Source organism: Magallana gigas, chromosome 6 (assembly GCF_963853765.1).
Source record: "Magallana gigas chromosome 6, xbMagGiga1.1, whole genome shotgun sequence".
Lineage (NCBI taxonomy): Eukaryota > Metazoa > Mollusca > Bivalvia > Ostreida > Ostreidae > Magallana > Magallana gigas.
The window spans coordinates 34,912,173-34,928,380 of NC_088858.1; the positions used below are offsets into that span (position 1 = coordinate 34,912,173).

The 16,208-nt window shown below is 32.6% G+C and overlaps 1 protein-coding gene across 1 annotated transcript; it reads left to right on the forward strand.

Moving 5' to 3' along the window:
* The first annotated feature begins 3,191 nt into the window (after window positions 1–3,191).
* Window positions 3,192–15,104, forward strand: LOC117689189 (sushi, von Willebrand factor type A, EGF and pentraxin domain-containing protein 1-like). Its single transcript, XM_034469297.2, has 27 exons — window positions 3,192–3,249; window positions 3,671–3,758; window positions 3,898–3,979; window positions 4,074–4,268; window positions 4,492–4,633; window positions 4,871–4,995; window positions 5,122–5,328; window positions 5,562–5,753; window positions 5,918–6,169; window positions 6,251–6,457; window positions 6,557–6,769; window positions 6,862–7,374; window positions 7,550–7,720; window positions 7,876–8,037; window positions 8,165–8,360; window positions 8,491–8,699; window positions 8,812–8,988; window positions 9,077–9,307; window positions 9,424–9,597; window positions 9,690–9,878; window positions 9,974–10,138; window positions 10,231–10,347; window positions 10,428–10,613; window positions 12,113–12,268; window positions 12,722–12,862; window positions 13,250–13,352; window positions 13,480–15,104. Exons 2-27 carry the CDS (start codon window positions 3,690–3,692, stop codon window positions 13,646–13,648), a joined length of 4,743 nt encoding a protein of 1,580 aa, XP_034325188.2. The 5' UTR covers window positions 3,192–3,249; window positions 3,671–3,689; the 3' UTR covers window positions 13,649–15,104.
* The last annotated feature ends 1,104 nt before the right edge of the window (window positions 15,105–16,208 follow it).

Sequence of the window (16,208 nt, forward strand, 5' to 3'; positions counted from 1 at the left end):
ACGTTGTTTTAAATGCACAATTTTTGTTACTTAATAAACTATAATTCTTGATTTCTGTTGCTTTTACATGTACTTAATATATATACAAATTCGTAGTTTTCCCACCGATTAACCGGTTACAAAGTATCAAAGTACAAATGGCATTTGCATTTTATTACATTGGACTTTATCAATAACTGTTTTAAATAGTATAAAATGCAAGATAGAAATATTCTGTTCAAGTAATACGATAATATTTTTCATAATAATTATTCATTAAGTAATTTAAAACATAGAGCAAACAGTTTAAAAATAGTTTGTGTGTGTGCTCCATGTGTTGTAATCCGATAGATAGATAGATAGATAGATAGATAGATAGATAGATAGATAGATAGATAGATAGATAGATATAAACAATCAATTTAATAAAGATTAATAATGCAAAATGAATTCTTTGCATAGATCCACACACCAAAAAATGCTATATGTTTTATTGGTGTTTATCAGTTAGTTTCATTATTTACTAAATAGTATTTTTTAGATTTCATGAATTGTTTCCATTGACTTTTAGTTATTGTCGAATTCACAAAACATTTCAATGAAGGATACAAACAATACTGTACTGTAATCATTTAATCTTATTGAATAACGTTAGCATGCCACCTTTCAAAGAAAGTTTGCAATTTAAATCATTCATATTATGATTGATACATCATCCATTTCTACATTGAATTTCTGGCTTCATTTGAACAATATCATTGATTAATGGTAAATAAATTCTTCATACCAGAAGATGATACCTTAATTATAAAATCAACGGATTTTATCTGTTGAATTTCATTAATCGGTCAATTCGACGGTCAAAACACACTAATGCATATGATTTTAGCAGATAAAACAAGCTTTCAAAAGTCTTTATAACCATGAGTCAGTGCAAGTCTTTGTTTCCAAAATAATTTTGAAATGCCTGAAGTAAAAATGAAAATATAACAAACGTTACATCGTTTACCAAGCTGATACTGCATTTAAATTATTATTAGAAAGCGCACTAATTGTAAATATAAGTCACTTTTTAATTTTGAAATATGATCTCAGTCGATTTGAACTCAAAAGTTATAAATTTTGTTTGTAAATTGCTCTTTGTAAATTCGAAATCCAAAGAAGACATTGATATGCACATTTTTTTTTTTTAAATTAGATAAACATGTAATTGAAATAATACTTGTTTATACATGAGAACACTCATGCTATTCTCGTCTTTATTGTCGTAACATCACAGATTACTAGTATACATTTACACTTCTTTGGAAACACTGCAGTCTAAGGAACGTTTAGGTTATAGGCTGTTTGAATAATAATATCTTATACTTTATCATATAAATAACGATGAAATACAGAAACAAACTAAAATTGGGGAATCGTCTACTGAAGTGATAACTACATAGTATTTTGATTTCAGTTATTAATATATTCGACCCTTGCTTACTATCTATTAAAGATTTATTACTAACGTCAGGTACTCTTTACACAATTGGGCTGAAAACTATAGTTCCATTCATCATTAACAGATACATGTATAACATTATAACAAATGTTGAGGATATCAATGTATATTTTCTAAGTGAAAAAAACAATTAACGTGAAATTATTTTTGAGAATCACTTTTTTCCAAGAAATATAAATGTGAAGTATTCATATTCCTACGCTTTTCTGCCTCCTTAGTCTTTTTCACGAAAATATAGGTCATTTTTTCACCAATGAATATTGCTTAAATTATTACAATAATTACACGTATATTACTTACATGATTATTGTAATAATAGTTATCACATAATCTCTTTAATTATTTATTGTGTATGAGTTTGTTTTTCTTTTCTTTTTTCTAATGACGGAATGGTTTTATGCAACACGAACTTTTTGGATATGGGGTAACCCATATCTATTCTTGTATATGGCGATGATTGGTCATGGCTGCATATTAATGTTGGAGCCAGGCATCAAGTTCAATCTTAAGTTAATTACATGTATTATCAAAGTAACAAAATAGTGTGTCATTTAAAATATTTGGCACGATTTTATTTTGTTTTCATATGGTTTTTAAACCCCTTAAAAGTAAATCTTTAAAGTCTTTAGAATACTGTCCAATGGATAAAGTTGGGGTTATTAAAAGGGAATTTTTGTTTCCAACTTCCTAGTTGCTTTGGTTTGGCAATGTTCCCGGGATCGGTGTTTCAAAAACACCAAACCTCTAATTAGTTCATTACAACACAGAAAGTTCCCCATTATTTAAATTTTCCCAAATAGTACAAGACTTTTTATGAAGTATAATAGATTTAAATGCTTACGTCAGCTAACACGCAAATTGATCTTTTTTCCAAGAACTCTTTGAAACCCTAAGCAATTTCAGACTGCCTCCCCTCCGACCGTCAATACTAACGTTGTGGGATGAGTAAAAGTTTGTATCTATAAGACAGTTCATAAATAAAAATAATAGTTTTATAAAAACTATAAAAGTGCGTTATTTTTATCAGAACAATATTGCCCACGTTTTACTTTATACGAAACTAACGTGTTAATTTGTTTAACGTGTTAAGATGATTTACGTGCCGACTTATATTATGCGAGCTTCCGGTTTGACTACTACACTTATATTGTTATGTACAATAAAACATGGTAATGTGCATGCTCTCAATTAGTCTGGCTTTATCAGAAATAAATACAATTAATATACAATGTTAAAAAGATCACAGAGATTTCAACTTACATGGTACAATTAAGTATATTGTACTTGATCAATCCTCTAAGGATGCCCTACTCCAGTCAATCTAGCATTTCTATCATGATAAATCAAGATTACTTAATTGATCATAAATTTACACATTATTTTGTCTTTTCTTTTAATGGTTTGTTTATACGGCTGTCTTTTTTTCTAATGATAAATTTTTTCATGATTGTTTTTTTTTAACCAGTCATTTAAATGTAATTTTGAAATCATAATTTTTGCATTCTCTATTTTTTGTTTTCAAACGTTATATCAATAAAATAAATATATGTATTTTAATATTTTGCATGTAATATTTATCAATCAATATGAACGTAGGGAAGCAATGTCTATATTTAAATGATTGGGAAACCCGCTGTAAAAGAGTATTAAGAATTTAAATTTCCTTGAACTAATTGATTTGTTTATCCATCATACATAAGTATTAAAAAGGCCTGATCAATATCAATTGCAACCAGGACGTTGAGTGTATAACACGCCGGAAAAAGGTTAGAATTTATTATTTCAAAATTTCTGTAATAAATGAATCAATTTTCATTTTGTGAAGATCAAAAGTTTTTAACGGTATTATGTAAAAATATTCCTTGTTCTTTTTATAGTTTTTAGAAGAAAAAATCTAATTGTTAATTAGTTTGTAGGGTTTTTTCTTCCCCTGTTTTGCATTTTCTTTTTTAAAACATAGTGAAAAATAAATCAAACATAATTTCATTTAATAATGTAAGCAGAATTGCTTTTGCACCCTTTTTCCATTCACACCAACATTCAAGCATCTAAACCTTGTACAACCTTTTTTTCTTTATCTTTTAAATCCTGTTTCTTTTGTGTTGTAATTCATGTTTAAACAAGGTGTTTGTTTCATTAACATTAATAATACATGTGTAAACACATTTTATCATATGACATTTTCAGAGGAAATCATAGCTCGACAATGAACCTGATTTTCCAAGCGTTTCTTGTGTTGAATCTATTCGGATTTACGGCTCTTCAGCATTTGAAGGTATTTTTTTTTTAATATCTTTTCCCAATCTATATAAACTAAATCATATTCTAATAAACTTTTGAGTTATAATACGTTTTAATACATGTCACAATTAAAAATGAATTGAGCTTTTTTAAATTCCGGAAATTCTTTTTAGATTGGAAATAATCCAAATGTTGACCAAAAAAGTAACATGTCATTGGAATTGGTTGGCCGAAGATCTTTTACTCCTAAAAAAGGTGATTTAAAGTTTGTTATTGAATTTTTTCACAAGTCAGAATAAATATAGACGCTTTTAAATCATTCACATGAAAAATTTAACATGCATTTTAGATCAGAATTTGGTAGTTAATAGTCCACATCACATAACCAAAAGGAGTTCAGGTTTCGACAAATTTGTAAAGGGATTTGGGCCAGGATCCGCCATTGGAGGTAAAATAGGCTCAATCTTTGGACCTAAGGGAACCGTTATTGGAGCAGTTATTGGAGGAGTTGTTGGAGGAATTATCTGTGTATTTTTCTGCAAAGGTACGTAAAATTGTGTTGTTAGTCTCCAGAACAGAAATAGGTGTAATTTATTGACTGCAAACTAGTGTAAATATTGTATTAAACATGTAACAGGCTAGGCTTTTGTAAAACATAAACGTTGGGGGAAAATATTTCCCCCAACCTTTATTTATTATAACCTGTCAAAGACGATTTAAACCATTAATAAAATAATCTAATTTTGAAATGAAATATGTAACTACAGAGGAGAAACCAAATCGGCCCCCATCTTTTTCATCATGCGTCGGTCCAGCTAATGAGGAATACTTTGCAGACCTGGGGACAACAACAACCACCGTGACGTGGAACACCCCCACCGCTAGCGACCCTGAGGACGGATCTTTAACGTATGCATACGTATGGTTCTAATATCAGTCATTAATTTTACGTAACAAGGTACCAAGTTTGTAAAAAATATATATAATATTATATATAAATGAATTAAAATAACTGTCTATCTAGTTGGCGCAAGTTATCAAACCGTAGTGCTATAATTCACCTTTTTACGATCCCGATATGAGTTTTTATTATTAGTGTGAAAAATACAATAGTTAAAGGATTCTTTCTCTTTTCGTCTGTTTTAGGGCCCATCAGGTTCAAGGTGGTGCTTCAGGAACGCAGTTTGGCAGAGGTTCCCACACAATAATATACACCGCCTCCGACAGAAAAGGGGCCACAACATATTGTTATTTTTCATTCAGAATAACAGGTGACTACAATTATTTTTTAAAGTATTTGGTGTATTGTTAAATTTTATCAATAAATTCAATTTATTCAATAAACTAAAAGTTAAGACCCTTTTCGTAAATGATGAAATTCAGATATTTACTTCTAGTTTTGACCTGTGACCCTATCCAGTGGCCGTTACATGGGTACGTTCGATGTGACAGATCAGAGTTTATGTACGGATCAAAATGTACAGTCGGATGTTTTGAAGGCTACGAAATGGAACCCCTACCATCATCTGTTCCATACCAAATCATGTGTGACAAATCTAGCGACAACAAAGCAATTTTAGACAAGGCTGTCCCATCTTGTGCAGGTTGAAACACTTGATATCATATTTCTTTAAAATCGATTTTTATTGGGAACATAATCACACAGAAGAATTATGGCAACACTAATTTGGTGTATGTAACATTTGTTATGTTTTATTATAATGTCTGATATTATAACTATATTATAACTGTTTTGTAAAAACAAAGGGAAACATACATTGATACTATCAAATGCTGCTCCATACAGTTGCGTAGAAATTATTCTTTTTGTTCACAGCTATCACATGCCCTATCAATGCAACAGAACTTGATGTGGACAACGGATCGCCATTGTGTACTCACAGCAACCATAAGTATGACAGTTCTTGTGTGACTCAGTGTGAAAGTGGGTATAGTTTATCTTCTGGAATCATATTTTCTACATGTCAAGAAGATAAGACATGGTCTACAAATCTCCCAGATTGTGAAGGTAGTTTATTTTTATCCCAAACTGTACACATTTACGATCTGTCTTATTGCATACTTTGTACTATACTGAATATAGTTTTATTTGCACATCATTTCATTGCATACTTCTATGCAACAAAGCTTATCAAAAAGAAATAATTTAGCATTCTTGAAATTTATAATTAGATGAGGAAGCACCTGAAATATTGAATTGTCCTCAAACAATATACGCCTATACGGATAAGATGAGTCAAACCGCCTCAGTAGCATGGCAAACGCCAACGGCAACAGACAACTCTGGAACAGTAACAGTTTCCCAAACAAAGGGAGCTGCTCCGGGATCCAGTTTTCAACTAGGACTGACAGAAATACGATATAAAGCCATTGATGCAAACGGCAACCGATCTCCTGAGTGCATTTTCTTCGTAAATGTTGAAGGTATTTTTATCAATTCATCGACTATTTTTTTCCTTTTTTACAAACTGCCCTTGTTATATAACAGCATATACGACATTGTAGAGATTGTTTGTGATCCACCTCTGATTGCGGATAAGTATCTTTTCTATCAATGTCCGGATGGCTACATGTATGGCTCTACATGCCAGCTGAAATGTATGGGTAGCTTTCCATTGATTGGCAATGAAACAATAACTTGTGAAAGAAACGACAGCTTTACCCCACCACGTGGATATTGGGATATGGGAGGGTTACAACCATACTGCTCAAGTAAGCCGCATTCTTTGTTTTCCTTTATTAGATTTTTATCGACTAAAAATATGTATATTCTACTTTCAAAACTATCAATGTTGTTTTGAAATCTTTCAGAAAACCCTTGCAATACGCTTCTGGCGCCCGAAAATGGAGCCATGTCATGCGCAACGTGGTTGTTTGGGATGCAGTGTCAGATGCAATGTTCTGGTCAATATGATATCCCGTTTGGAACAGTGGGCTCAAATGGAGCTCCTTTCACGGGCCAATTTACCTGCTCTGAATCACTGGGAGAATACACTCCATCAAATACAGTTCCCGGATGTACACGTATGCAATTTTTATGAATAAAGAATATTAAATAAAATTAATTTAGCAATGTAATCAAACCTTAGATGCATTTGCTTGATATATAATTGCAGAACTTCGTCGACCAAGAATGACAACTGTCCTGGGTGAATTCTTTTATTATACTGGGGACTGCAACGATCCCACAGTCCTTGTGGAGATTAAAAACAACTTCATTAACCAGATGCAACTCCTTGAGTCCCAAGGCTGGAATGGCGTGTGTCCCTCACAAATTGACTGCAATGTAAATAATACAGAAGTCACTTGTGGTCCAGTGAGTGGCAAAAGAAGGAAAAGAGATGTCAATTTTGTTTTGGAACACGTTCTGTCCAAAAGAAGTACACATGAAATAAGAGTTGAAGTGAAACTGGCGACAACCTGGTACGATTTCAACTCTACCGGTGGCTCAACGTTTTATTTTCTTGAGGAAATCCAGAAAAAATTATTTGAAGTAATGAAATCGTCTGCGACAGCTGGAAATTTAACTGTTAGCGGCTTGAGTCCTGACATTAGTAGTTTTGCATTGGGATACAGCGATCCAGATTGTCCTGTGGGGAATATCATTCGTTGGTCCACGCTTACATGTGGTAATATTTTGTATGATTAAAACTTTGCTTATAGTGCAAGAATCTTTTTTTTTTAATTCAAACTTTCAGGGATCTTAATGATATAAATACCTGAGGCATATTAAAACCTTGTTTAAACATTAAGTAAGGTTCAATCATGATTCTGGTATATTCCTTAATACAAAACTTCTTGTAGTTCCTTGCTCAGAGGGTTCATTTCTGGATACATCATATCCAATGAATCCCCGATGCAGAGACTGTCCGGTGGGAACATACAAAGAAAGTCCAGATGATCTCACGTGTACCTCTTGTCCACCCGGAACATCAACGGAAAAACCTGGGTCAATGAATACCACCAACTGTCTAAGTGATTATTTTGGTCAATTTGTTCTATTTTTTTATCAAGAACAAAAAATCTTAAGCTGATAACTAAAACGGTAAAATCACCTTACATATTTTTAATGATAACATTGTGTGGCAGGGATTGTTTGGTTAATTCAAACAAATTTCTTTTTTTTCCAGAGAAGTGCGCTCCGGGTGAGTTTTCCAAAACTGGACTGGAGCCGTGCCATTTGTGTCCCAGGTCCTTTTACCAGAGTAAAGAGATGTCGACATCGTGTATGTCATGCCCATTCGGAAAAACGACGGCTTATCCTGGAGCTACTGATACAACCAACTGCTCATGTACTTATTTTATGATAATCAATTAATATTAATCTTTCATTAATAATTTAATTCACTTGCTAGTAAATATCATTAATTATTTTCTTTCAAAAAAAACTTTCTCTCACCCAAAGTCTTTGTTTTACAGACTTTGATGTTCAATTTACGAAGGCCCAACAACAGATTTATTTTGATCCACCAACAACAGATCAAAAACAACTTTCTGTGTCTACTTGGATTGCTCTCCCAAAGACCATGGCGAATTTTTCCCTTCTTCGTATTGATTCCTCATTCGTCAAAATTGAATTTCAATACCATGATTCTTTATTTGTTCAAATCAATCGGTACGTTAACATGCTCAGTGTATTTCATAACATTTTGTACAACATTTTGTTGTTTATTTTCTATATTTACACTTCACCCTGAATTCAATGAATATAAAAGACACATGAAGGGATTTTACTTTGATTGTAGCCAGTTTATGTCTACAGGAGTTACTCTACCAAGAGAGACCTGGTCACATGTTACAATACAACTAGATTCTGCTAGTCAGACCGTCGTCGTTTATGTTGACGGAACTCGAGTCTTTTCCTCCTCGGTCTCTGGTTCAATACCTTTATCATCTTCCCTGACAACTCGATCTTCAAGAATGTTCATAATGCTAAATGAAGAATCCTTATCAGGTAAAACTAAGAGAGTGACGTTTTCTATGTCTTTTAGCATAAAATATACAGTTTTTCTACCATAAATCGTTCCGCTGATCATATGAAAGACACCACAGTTTGCCTTTAACAGGATACATCATTTCTGGATACCATGTGGAATTCACAACTTTATCTGATACTGAGGTTGCCACTATTTCCAACGCATGCCATACATATAGACAGAATGCCTTTTTTTCAATGGATACCATTGCAAATTTGTCACAAGTTCAACCAACAACAACATTTCTATCTCCTAGTATCTGTGACAGTATGTAATAGAATTGCTAATTTCTTTATGAATACTAATGTATCATGAGTGGTAAAATTCATATAAATCTCTTTTTTTCTTTTAAAAGATATCAATCAATGTGATTCGAATCCATGCAACGGACACACATGTGTAGACAAGGTGAATGCTTACAAATGTCAATGCAAAGACGGATACTCTGGAGAAAGGTGTCAAATAGAGCCCGATTATTGTAAAAACAGTCCCTGTCAAAACAATGGAACATGTTTTAACTCAGCAGGCAATTTTTCTTGCACGTGCCAGATTGGGTATAAAGGAGACCGGTGTCAATTTCAAATAGGTACTTCTGTTAATTTTTTTTTTAATTCTTACCCGTATAAAACTTTATTTTCTCTCAGAAATATAATCAAATACAGAGTTTGTTTTATTTTGTAATCAATTGTTTTAATCGTTAAGTAAATGGCGGTTGGAGCCCATGGACATCATTTTCTGAATGTTCTGCTTCTTGTGGTGGTGGTATCAAATCACGATATCGGCTATGCAATAGCCCGAAGCCTGATCCCGATGGTTTACCTTGTGATTCAACTGGTGCTAATGAAACAGTGTTTTGTAACACGGACACGTGTCCAAGTAAGTAGTCTACGTTAAACATTTTGAAAACATAGAAATAAATAAAATTTCGTGTACAATATTTATAGATATATTTTTTAATTCAATTTAAGGTTGTCTTCCACTGAAAAAGGGATTTGGGAACATTGTTAATTGTTCAACTTTTTCTGACGGTCATAAAGTTTGTTTAGTGTCCTGTCGTCATGGATATGCGTTTTCAGAAGACCATAAACCACTTCCAGTATACGTATGTGGTCCTAACACCTCCTACACATGGAACGGAAATCCGCCGTCTTGTGGACGTAAGTTATCGAAGAGGACAGACATTGTGTTTAAAATTGCAGTAATCTGAAATATTGGTTATCAATATATAAGAAGACTCCCTTCTCTTTAACAGGTGCAAATTCTCCAAAAAGTATTTCTATTGTTTCCTCTGTTCAGTACACACCCGGGATTCCCTGTGTAGACGCTGTGATAGCGTCATCCCAACTGAAAACTAACTTGGAATCTTCTTTGCCGTGCTCTGTAAACGGTTCTTGTTCCATCAATGTATCAACACCAGGTACATAAACGTTTGATTTAATTTTCAACATATACAAAAAACATTTTATGATTGTATAACGAAAAATAAATATCATTGTTTGTGAATTACAGGTTGTTCAGTTACTGGACGGCGCCGAAGATCCGCGTCATCACAAACCATCACTCTTACTCAAACTTTGACCTCGGGCGACAATCTAGATCTGGAGGCTTTTGAAAAATCACAGAATGGTAAGTTCTAATTAGGTAATGTGCTTGTCTTTTACTCAGAATCACTACAATATGCTAGCCCATTTGTGTTTTTATTCCAGTCAGCCAACCCTTATATGATTTGCTGGTGGGTATTTCCAGTTTAGAGGCTTCGGCAATCCAGATCAATAGTACTCACAGTATTCTACAGTTTGAGATCAGTGGCACTCAGTACTCATCGACAGCTGTGACCACAAATTCTTTGGTAGAGTGTTCCGCTGGTCAAGGAAGAAACAAAGCATTTTGCAGTAAGAACATAAAGTTACCTTAATCTTTTCGTCCTTATTCAAGTTTAAAACCACGGATTTTTTTTTTATCAAAACATTGTAAAATTGTACATGCCCTCTTTAGAATAAAAGACCCTTTTTTACATTACTTGTCTTAAAATTGCTTTTGGATTTAATATTTGTATTTCAAGAATAAAAGCTAAATTCTAAAAAAAATATATATCCATGTTAAATACAGTGCTACAATCCCAATTAAGTACCCGTACAAAGCAGATTTCAGATTATTTTATCTTAATTTGGAAAACGTAATATTTTGAATCCTAAAGTTACAAATACAACATTCCACTAAATTGTTTATTGAATGGACCACTGTACCGATCAAATGTTGTTATGTGTTTAACTGTGATATTTAAAGCTGACATGAACCCATAAAAACATATAATCGACATATTAGTTTCGATCGCTTGCTTTCCGATCAAGGCATTCAGGTTGCACAGACTTCTAAATGATAGAACTACATGTTGTAGAAATATATTTATTTAGTCAAAAAAGAATAAGGTAAACTACAATCAAAACAAAAGAGGTTTATTCTTTGAAAGAATTTGCGAGGTATCTGTATTATCTTGCACTGAAAGTGTGCACATCGAACGCGTGTGTTGTTCATGCAGAGTGCACGACGCTTACATATTATTGTACACTCCAGACCTGTTTTATTCTTTACGAAAGGTTGAGTTTTGTATGTAATAGTATAGAAGTGAGCAGGCAGGCATAAAGTAGATAAGTAATAGTAAATCTAAGAAAGTAACAACGTAACATCGTTTTTATAAGTTTCTAGAAAACACTCCGTTTTCAAAAGTTCATGTTGTTACTGCACGATTTCCTACAGTGTGTGGATTGCGCATGTGCGATGCCATAACAGTTCGATAGAGGAAAACGTTCTATAATGATCTAGGATTTTTGAAGTATGTGTGCCTGGATTTCAGTCCGTTTTGTTTCTTATTTCATTTGATATTCCTTACTAGTGCAGTGGGTCATATTCTTCTTGTTCAAAATTCGTTTCTATAAATCTTTCCGTCCACTCGAGTGAATGAAATACATTAATGCAGTGAAGCATGAATTGTGCTCTCGGCCTTGGGGTGAGAAGAGATGATCGAGTAAAACAATAGAAATTGACAACTAATATGGCGGTAATCAGAGTTAAAAAGGAAATATTGCGTATTGATGAACTCATGTCAGCTTTAAACAAAATAATGTATAGTAAACATCACCATTTATGTACCATTTGTATACTTGGTTATTTTCGCAATATTCTATTTTTTTTGGGGGGGGGGGGGTCGCGAACACATTCATGTCGGAAAATTATTATAAAATATGTAGATTTTTTCTTTATTTAAAAATTGTTTATAGCTTAACACTATATCTTAGATTTTTTGGGTAGATCTGATGATTAATATGTTGACCAACCAGTCTACTTAGACGATATGTATACAGTGAGTTTTTAAAATTACTTAAAATTCCAGTTGATTGTCCGCCGGGTACATATTCAGAATCTGGAGTGTGTGTGGCGTGTTCTGTCGGTACCTATCAAGATGAATCTGGTCAGTCCTCATGTAAGTCTTGTCCTAGCGGTCTGACCACGAAACATGAAGGAAGTCAGAATATGACTGATTGCTCAGGTAGGACAGTTTTGTGATTATTTTAAACTAAACGTGCATTTGTGTATTTTGTTTTGTGTCATGTTTACGTGTATTGAAAACGTTTGCTTTTGACATATCATCGATGACATTTGATTTATACCTTTTGAAAAAAAAACCACTTGAATTCAATAGAAAAGCATTATTCTTATTTTAGACAACGATCAAACATTAAAAAGAGTTGAATGTTTCTCACTTGCATGATTTTAGTAACGTGCAATGTCTTTATCTCTGGATATTTAAAAAAAATACAACTAGAGCCTGTATCATGTGTATGGCTGCTGGCAAAATGTCTTAAAAGTTATATCAAAGCTATTTGTAAACCGTGAGATCATTCGTACGAGTAATTGATTGAAGTCCATTAGTTTGCATTTGAATTTTTCACCAAATGTTGCTTTGGTTAATTGTTGATTGAACAGTTTTATTCTCTTACAGAAAATGATAATTCTTCAACTGTTACCTCGACATCACCTTTGTCTTCAACGTCTTCCTCCCTTCCTTCGACTTCAGTGACGAAAACATCCACGAGTCCGTCTGCAGCTGCATCTCCTTTCTCAACATCCAAAAAGCAGAAGGGTAATTTTTAATCAAGCAGTAACTCACCCGCCCTAGTATTGGTTACATGTACCTTATTTTAAATATTTCGAGTATTATCGTATAATTTTATTCACAATTTAAAAATATGAGTCTTTTAATGAGAGTTTATATAATCGTTGTTCAACGGGGGCGGAGCAAATATTGAACTCGTTATCAGCATCGGAACTCTAAATAAATGCGTTTAACAGCGAGTGTGTTAAACAATTTATTTTCAATATGTCTTTTTATCCATATAAAGGATGCAGATTGGTTAATTCTTTATATTTTTTTTTATTTCTTTCCATGCTTAGTTATACTTATCTTGTTTAGTGTGATGACTTCTGTATATTATACACGTTTGAAAAAATGTTATTAATATTTTTACAGATAACCCCGACGTTATGCCCATTGTCATTGGAGTTATAGCTGTTTTGACTCTTGTGTTGTTTGTTGCAATTGTTGGTTTCATAGTATTTAAAAAGATAAAAAGGTAAAAGCTTATAAAAGTTTCTTATGTTTAGTTTAAGGAAAAAACCAGAATTACATTTTCTTAATCAGTTCTGAATTTATGTATCGTCATCACGTTTTTAATTGTTTTTTTGTTTTTTGTTTTAAAGATTACGATTTGGACGTCTAAACCGTGAGCAAAGTACACTCAAGGGAAGCTGGGCCAGTTTGAATATGGTTAACCCTAACGTGGTACGCGCCGTACCCCCAACATCAAATGTTTACAAAGACCTTAGGAAATCGAAATCTATTTTGAGTATTAGTGATCAACCATGTTGAGATATTAAAATGGACAATTGGATGAAAAAAATGAAACTATTTGTGTATAAAGTGTTCAGGTTACTGATGTATATGATATGTCAAAAGTGTCAAAGTAAACTACTAATTAATTAAACAATCCTATCAAGAGGGGTGAACTGTGGCAGGACAATAAAGGATTTCTGAACTTAAAGCCGTATTTTGGGCCCTTTTTCGGTCACTATTGTTATGTTTATTGCTTGCTCAATTTTACTTCAAGTCATATGTTATATTGTTTGGTCAATTTACAATCGAAAAATTGTCATAATGGTTTTAAACTGCGTTTAAATAAAATAACTCGTTTTTTTCTTACCCTCGCTACTCTGCAACAATTTCGAATTTAGACTTATTTGTACTTGATTGATGATAAGACTTATTAATATGCATGGAGGGTGGATCTACTTTCGTAAGGAGTAGCCTAAGATTAGACTAGCGATACTATAATTGAACATCTCTCTCTCTCTCTCTCTCTCTCTCTCTCTCTCTCTCTCTCTCTCTCTCTATTACCTGGGGTTGGAAATCACGTGGTGAATTATGATATTCTACACGTCAAAGTCCTTTTAAAACAGAGAACGTGAACGCAAAAAGAAACAATATTTTGTCTGATTTACCATGAGCGAATGTTTGTCTCTTACTCTCCTTTTAACGTAAGCTTATATTTAAACATATACAACTACCATTGAAAGGAGAACAATAGATATACAAGCGCTGACTATGTATTAAATGGGCATGGTCACGATTTTGGTCAAAAATTGTTTTCCCATTTTTAATGTTTACAATGCTTTACTATGGCATTTCTAATAGTCAACCAAAATTTGAATGTCATTTGTTGAATTATAAGCGATTTACAGAGCTTGTATTTCTTTGCTTTGTAAACAAAGCTTTTGTTTACATTAAGGATGTTGAAGTAAAAATTTCAGTTGAAGACTTAAAATGAATGTGTTAAACGTTAAGAACTGTTTATATATTCTGAACATAAATAAGTAGATAGACAAATCAACTTGAAAAAGATTTTTTACTGGTATATTGAACCTATGTAAACAAAAACAAAGAATTGTGAATCCAGTATCTTGCTTATAACTCTACAACTAACTCTCAAATTCAACTTGATCATTAGAAATGCATTTCTAAAGCATTGTAAATAAAAATTGAATATAACCAAAATTGTGAGCATGCCCCTTTAAGTCAGTAAAAAAGTGGGCGTCCTCATTATTCTATGGAAATTCAAGAAAATGTAATGACTCCTACCTATGAAAACGACTTCGTTTTTTGTATATATGAACTTTATATTGATGTAATTACATAAAGTTGCAGTTAAGACATTGGCAATTCCTACAGTTAAAAGAAATATTCCCATTTTTCACATTTATTTTGTCGCAATGTTTAAATGTCCTTAAGTGCAGTCATCCTTTGTCAGGTCGCACCATAATACATGTATGTATGTCGCCAAAAAGTGTGGGGGTTTCTCGTAACAAGAGTTAATCATAATGAACAATGCCTGTATAACACAATTTTCATACATAAGACAAAAACTAATGTCGTGTTGATATTTATATTGAGATTTAGTTATGCTTTAGTTATGCTTTTTTCTATATCAAATTGATGTTTAAGTCATTCAAAAGTGATTTTTTTTTAAGCTCTACATAATAGTATGTATAAGTTATTGTTTTCTACCCTTTGTGAATACAGATAAATGATTTATTTGTGAATTCCAGATGATGGTTAACACGTTTATAGTAATACTATTAAACATAATTAAATATATATTTACTTAATCTATTACATAGATCGGCACAGCCTGTAAGTCAGAACAATGGGTATTAAATAAAGAAGCATAAGTAGCAGTCGGTAACAAACTTGTAACACAAAGTTTTGAGGAAGATAATTGTCATGAAATTATTTTGTCCTAGTATCTATTTTTAGTGTACACTAATGCTGGTGCTTTCGAAGTAATTCTCTTTTGAAATCTTTACTTCCTAGTTCATTTCAACTTGGTGGTAAATTGGCAATGTCTTCGATGATTTGCTGAAGACCTTTAAATGCTTCATACTAAATCAATAAGAGTAATTCGGGTAGTATCAAGAACTAAACATCTTCTTCAGGTGAAACGAAAGTTGATATACTTACCGTTAACTTACAGGGATTTTGTTTTACCATTACACAAATAGTAGATATTCATTAATTTTGCGCACTTATGTATGATGATTCTATTTAAACTTTCTCTTACTTCTGATTTTTATAATTTATACCGTCATTTATCAAAGTATTGACTTCATTCATATATCAAGTTTATGAAAACATTTTTCTTTTTCCAGTTTTGTAAGAATATTTTTTAGCTGTTTTAACGATGGGTAAATATGGGTTTCGGTTTGTTTAAATTTTGGAAGTGGGAGACCTAGGTTGGTGGGTTAACTGCTTCCGAGACGTTATCTCTTTCAATGTCTCCCAGCTTGTATATCAGTTTTCAATAAGAGTTAATATTTTCTTCATGTAGGGTTACCATCGTTTTAAGAATATATTGTTTAAACTAACAACATTTGTA

What these genes read in the sequence shown, in the direction of transcription:
- LOC117689189 (XM_034469297.2), top strand. Translation starts at nt 3,690, where the DNA reads ATGAACCTGATTTTCCAAGCGTTTCTTGTGTTGAATCTATTCGGATTT. An exon ending in CGGCTCTTCAGCATTTGAAG is followed by an intron (nt 3,759 to 3,897) that starts GTATTTTTTTTT and finishes AATTCTTTTTAG; the next exon opens with ATTGGAAATAATCCAAATGT. An exon ending in GGCTGTCCCATCTTGTGCAG is followed by an intron (nt 5,329 to 5,561) that starts GTTGAAACACTT and finishes TTTTGTTCACAG; the next exon opens with CTATCACATGCCCTATCAAT.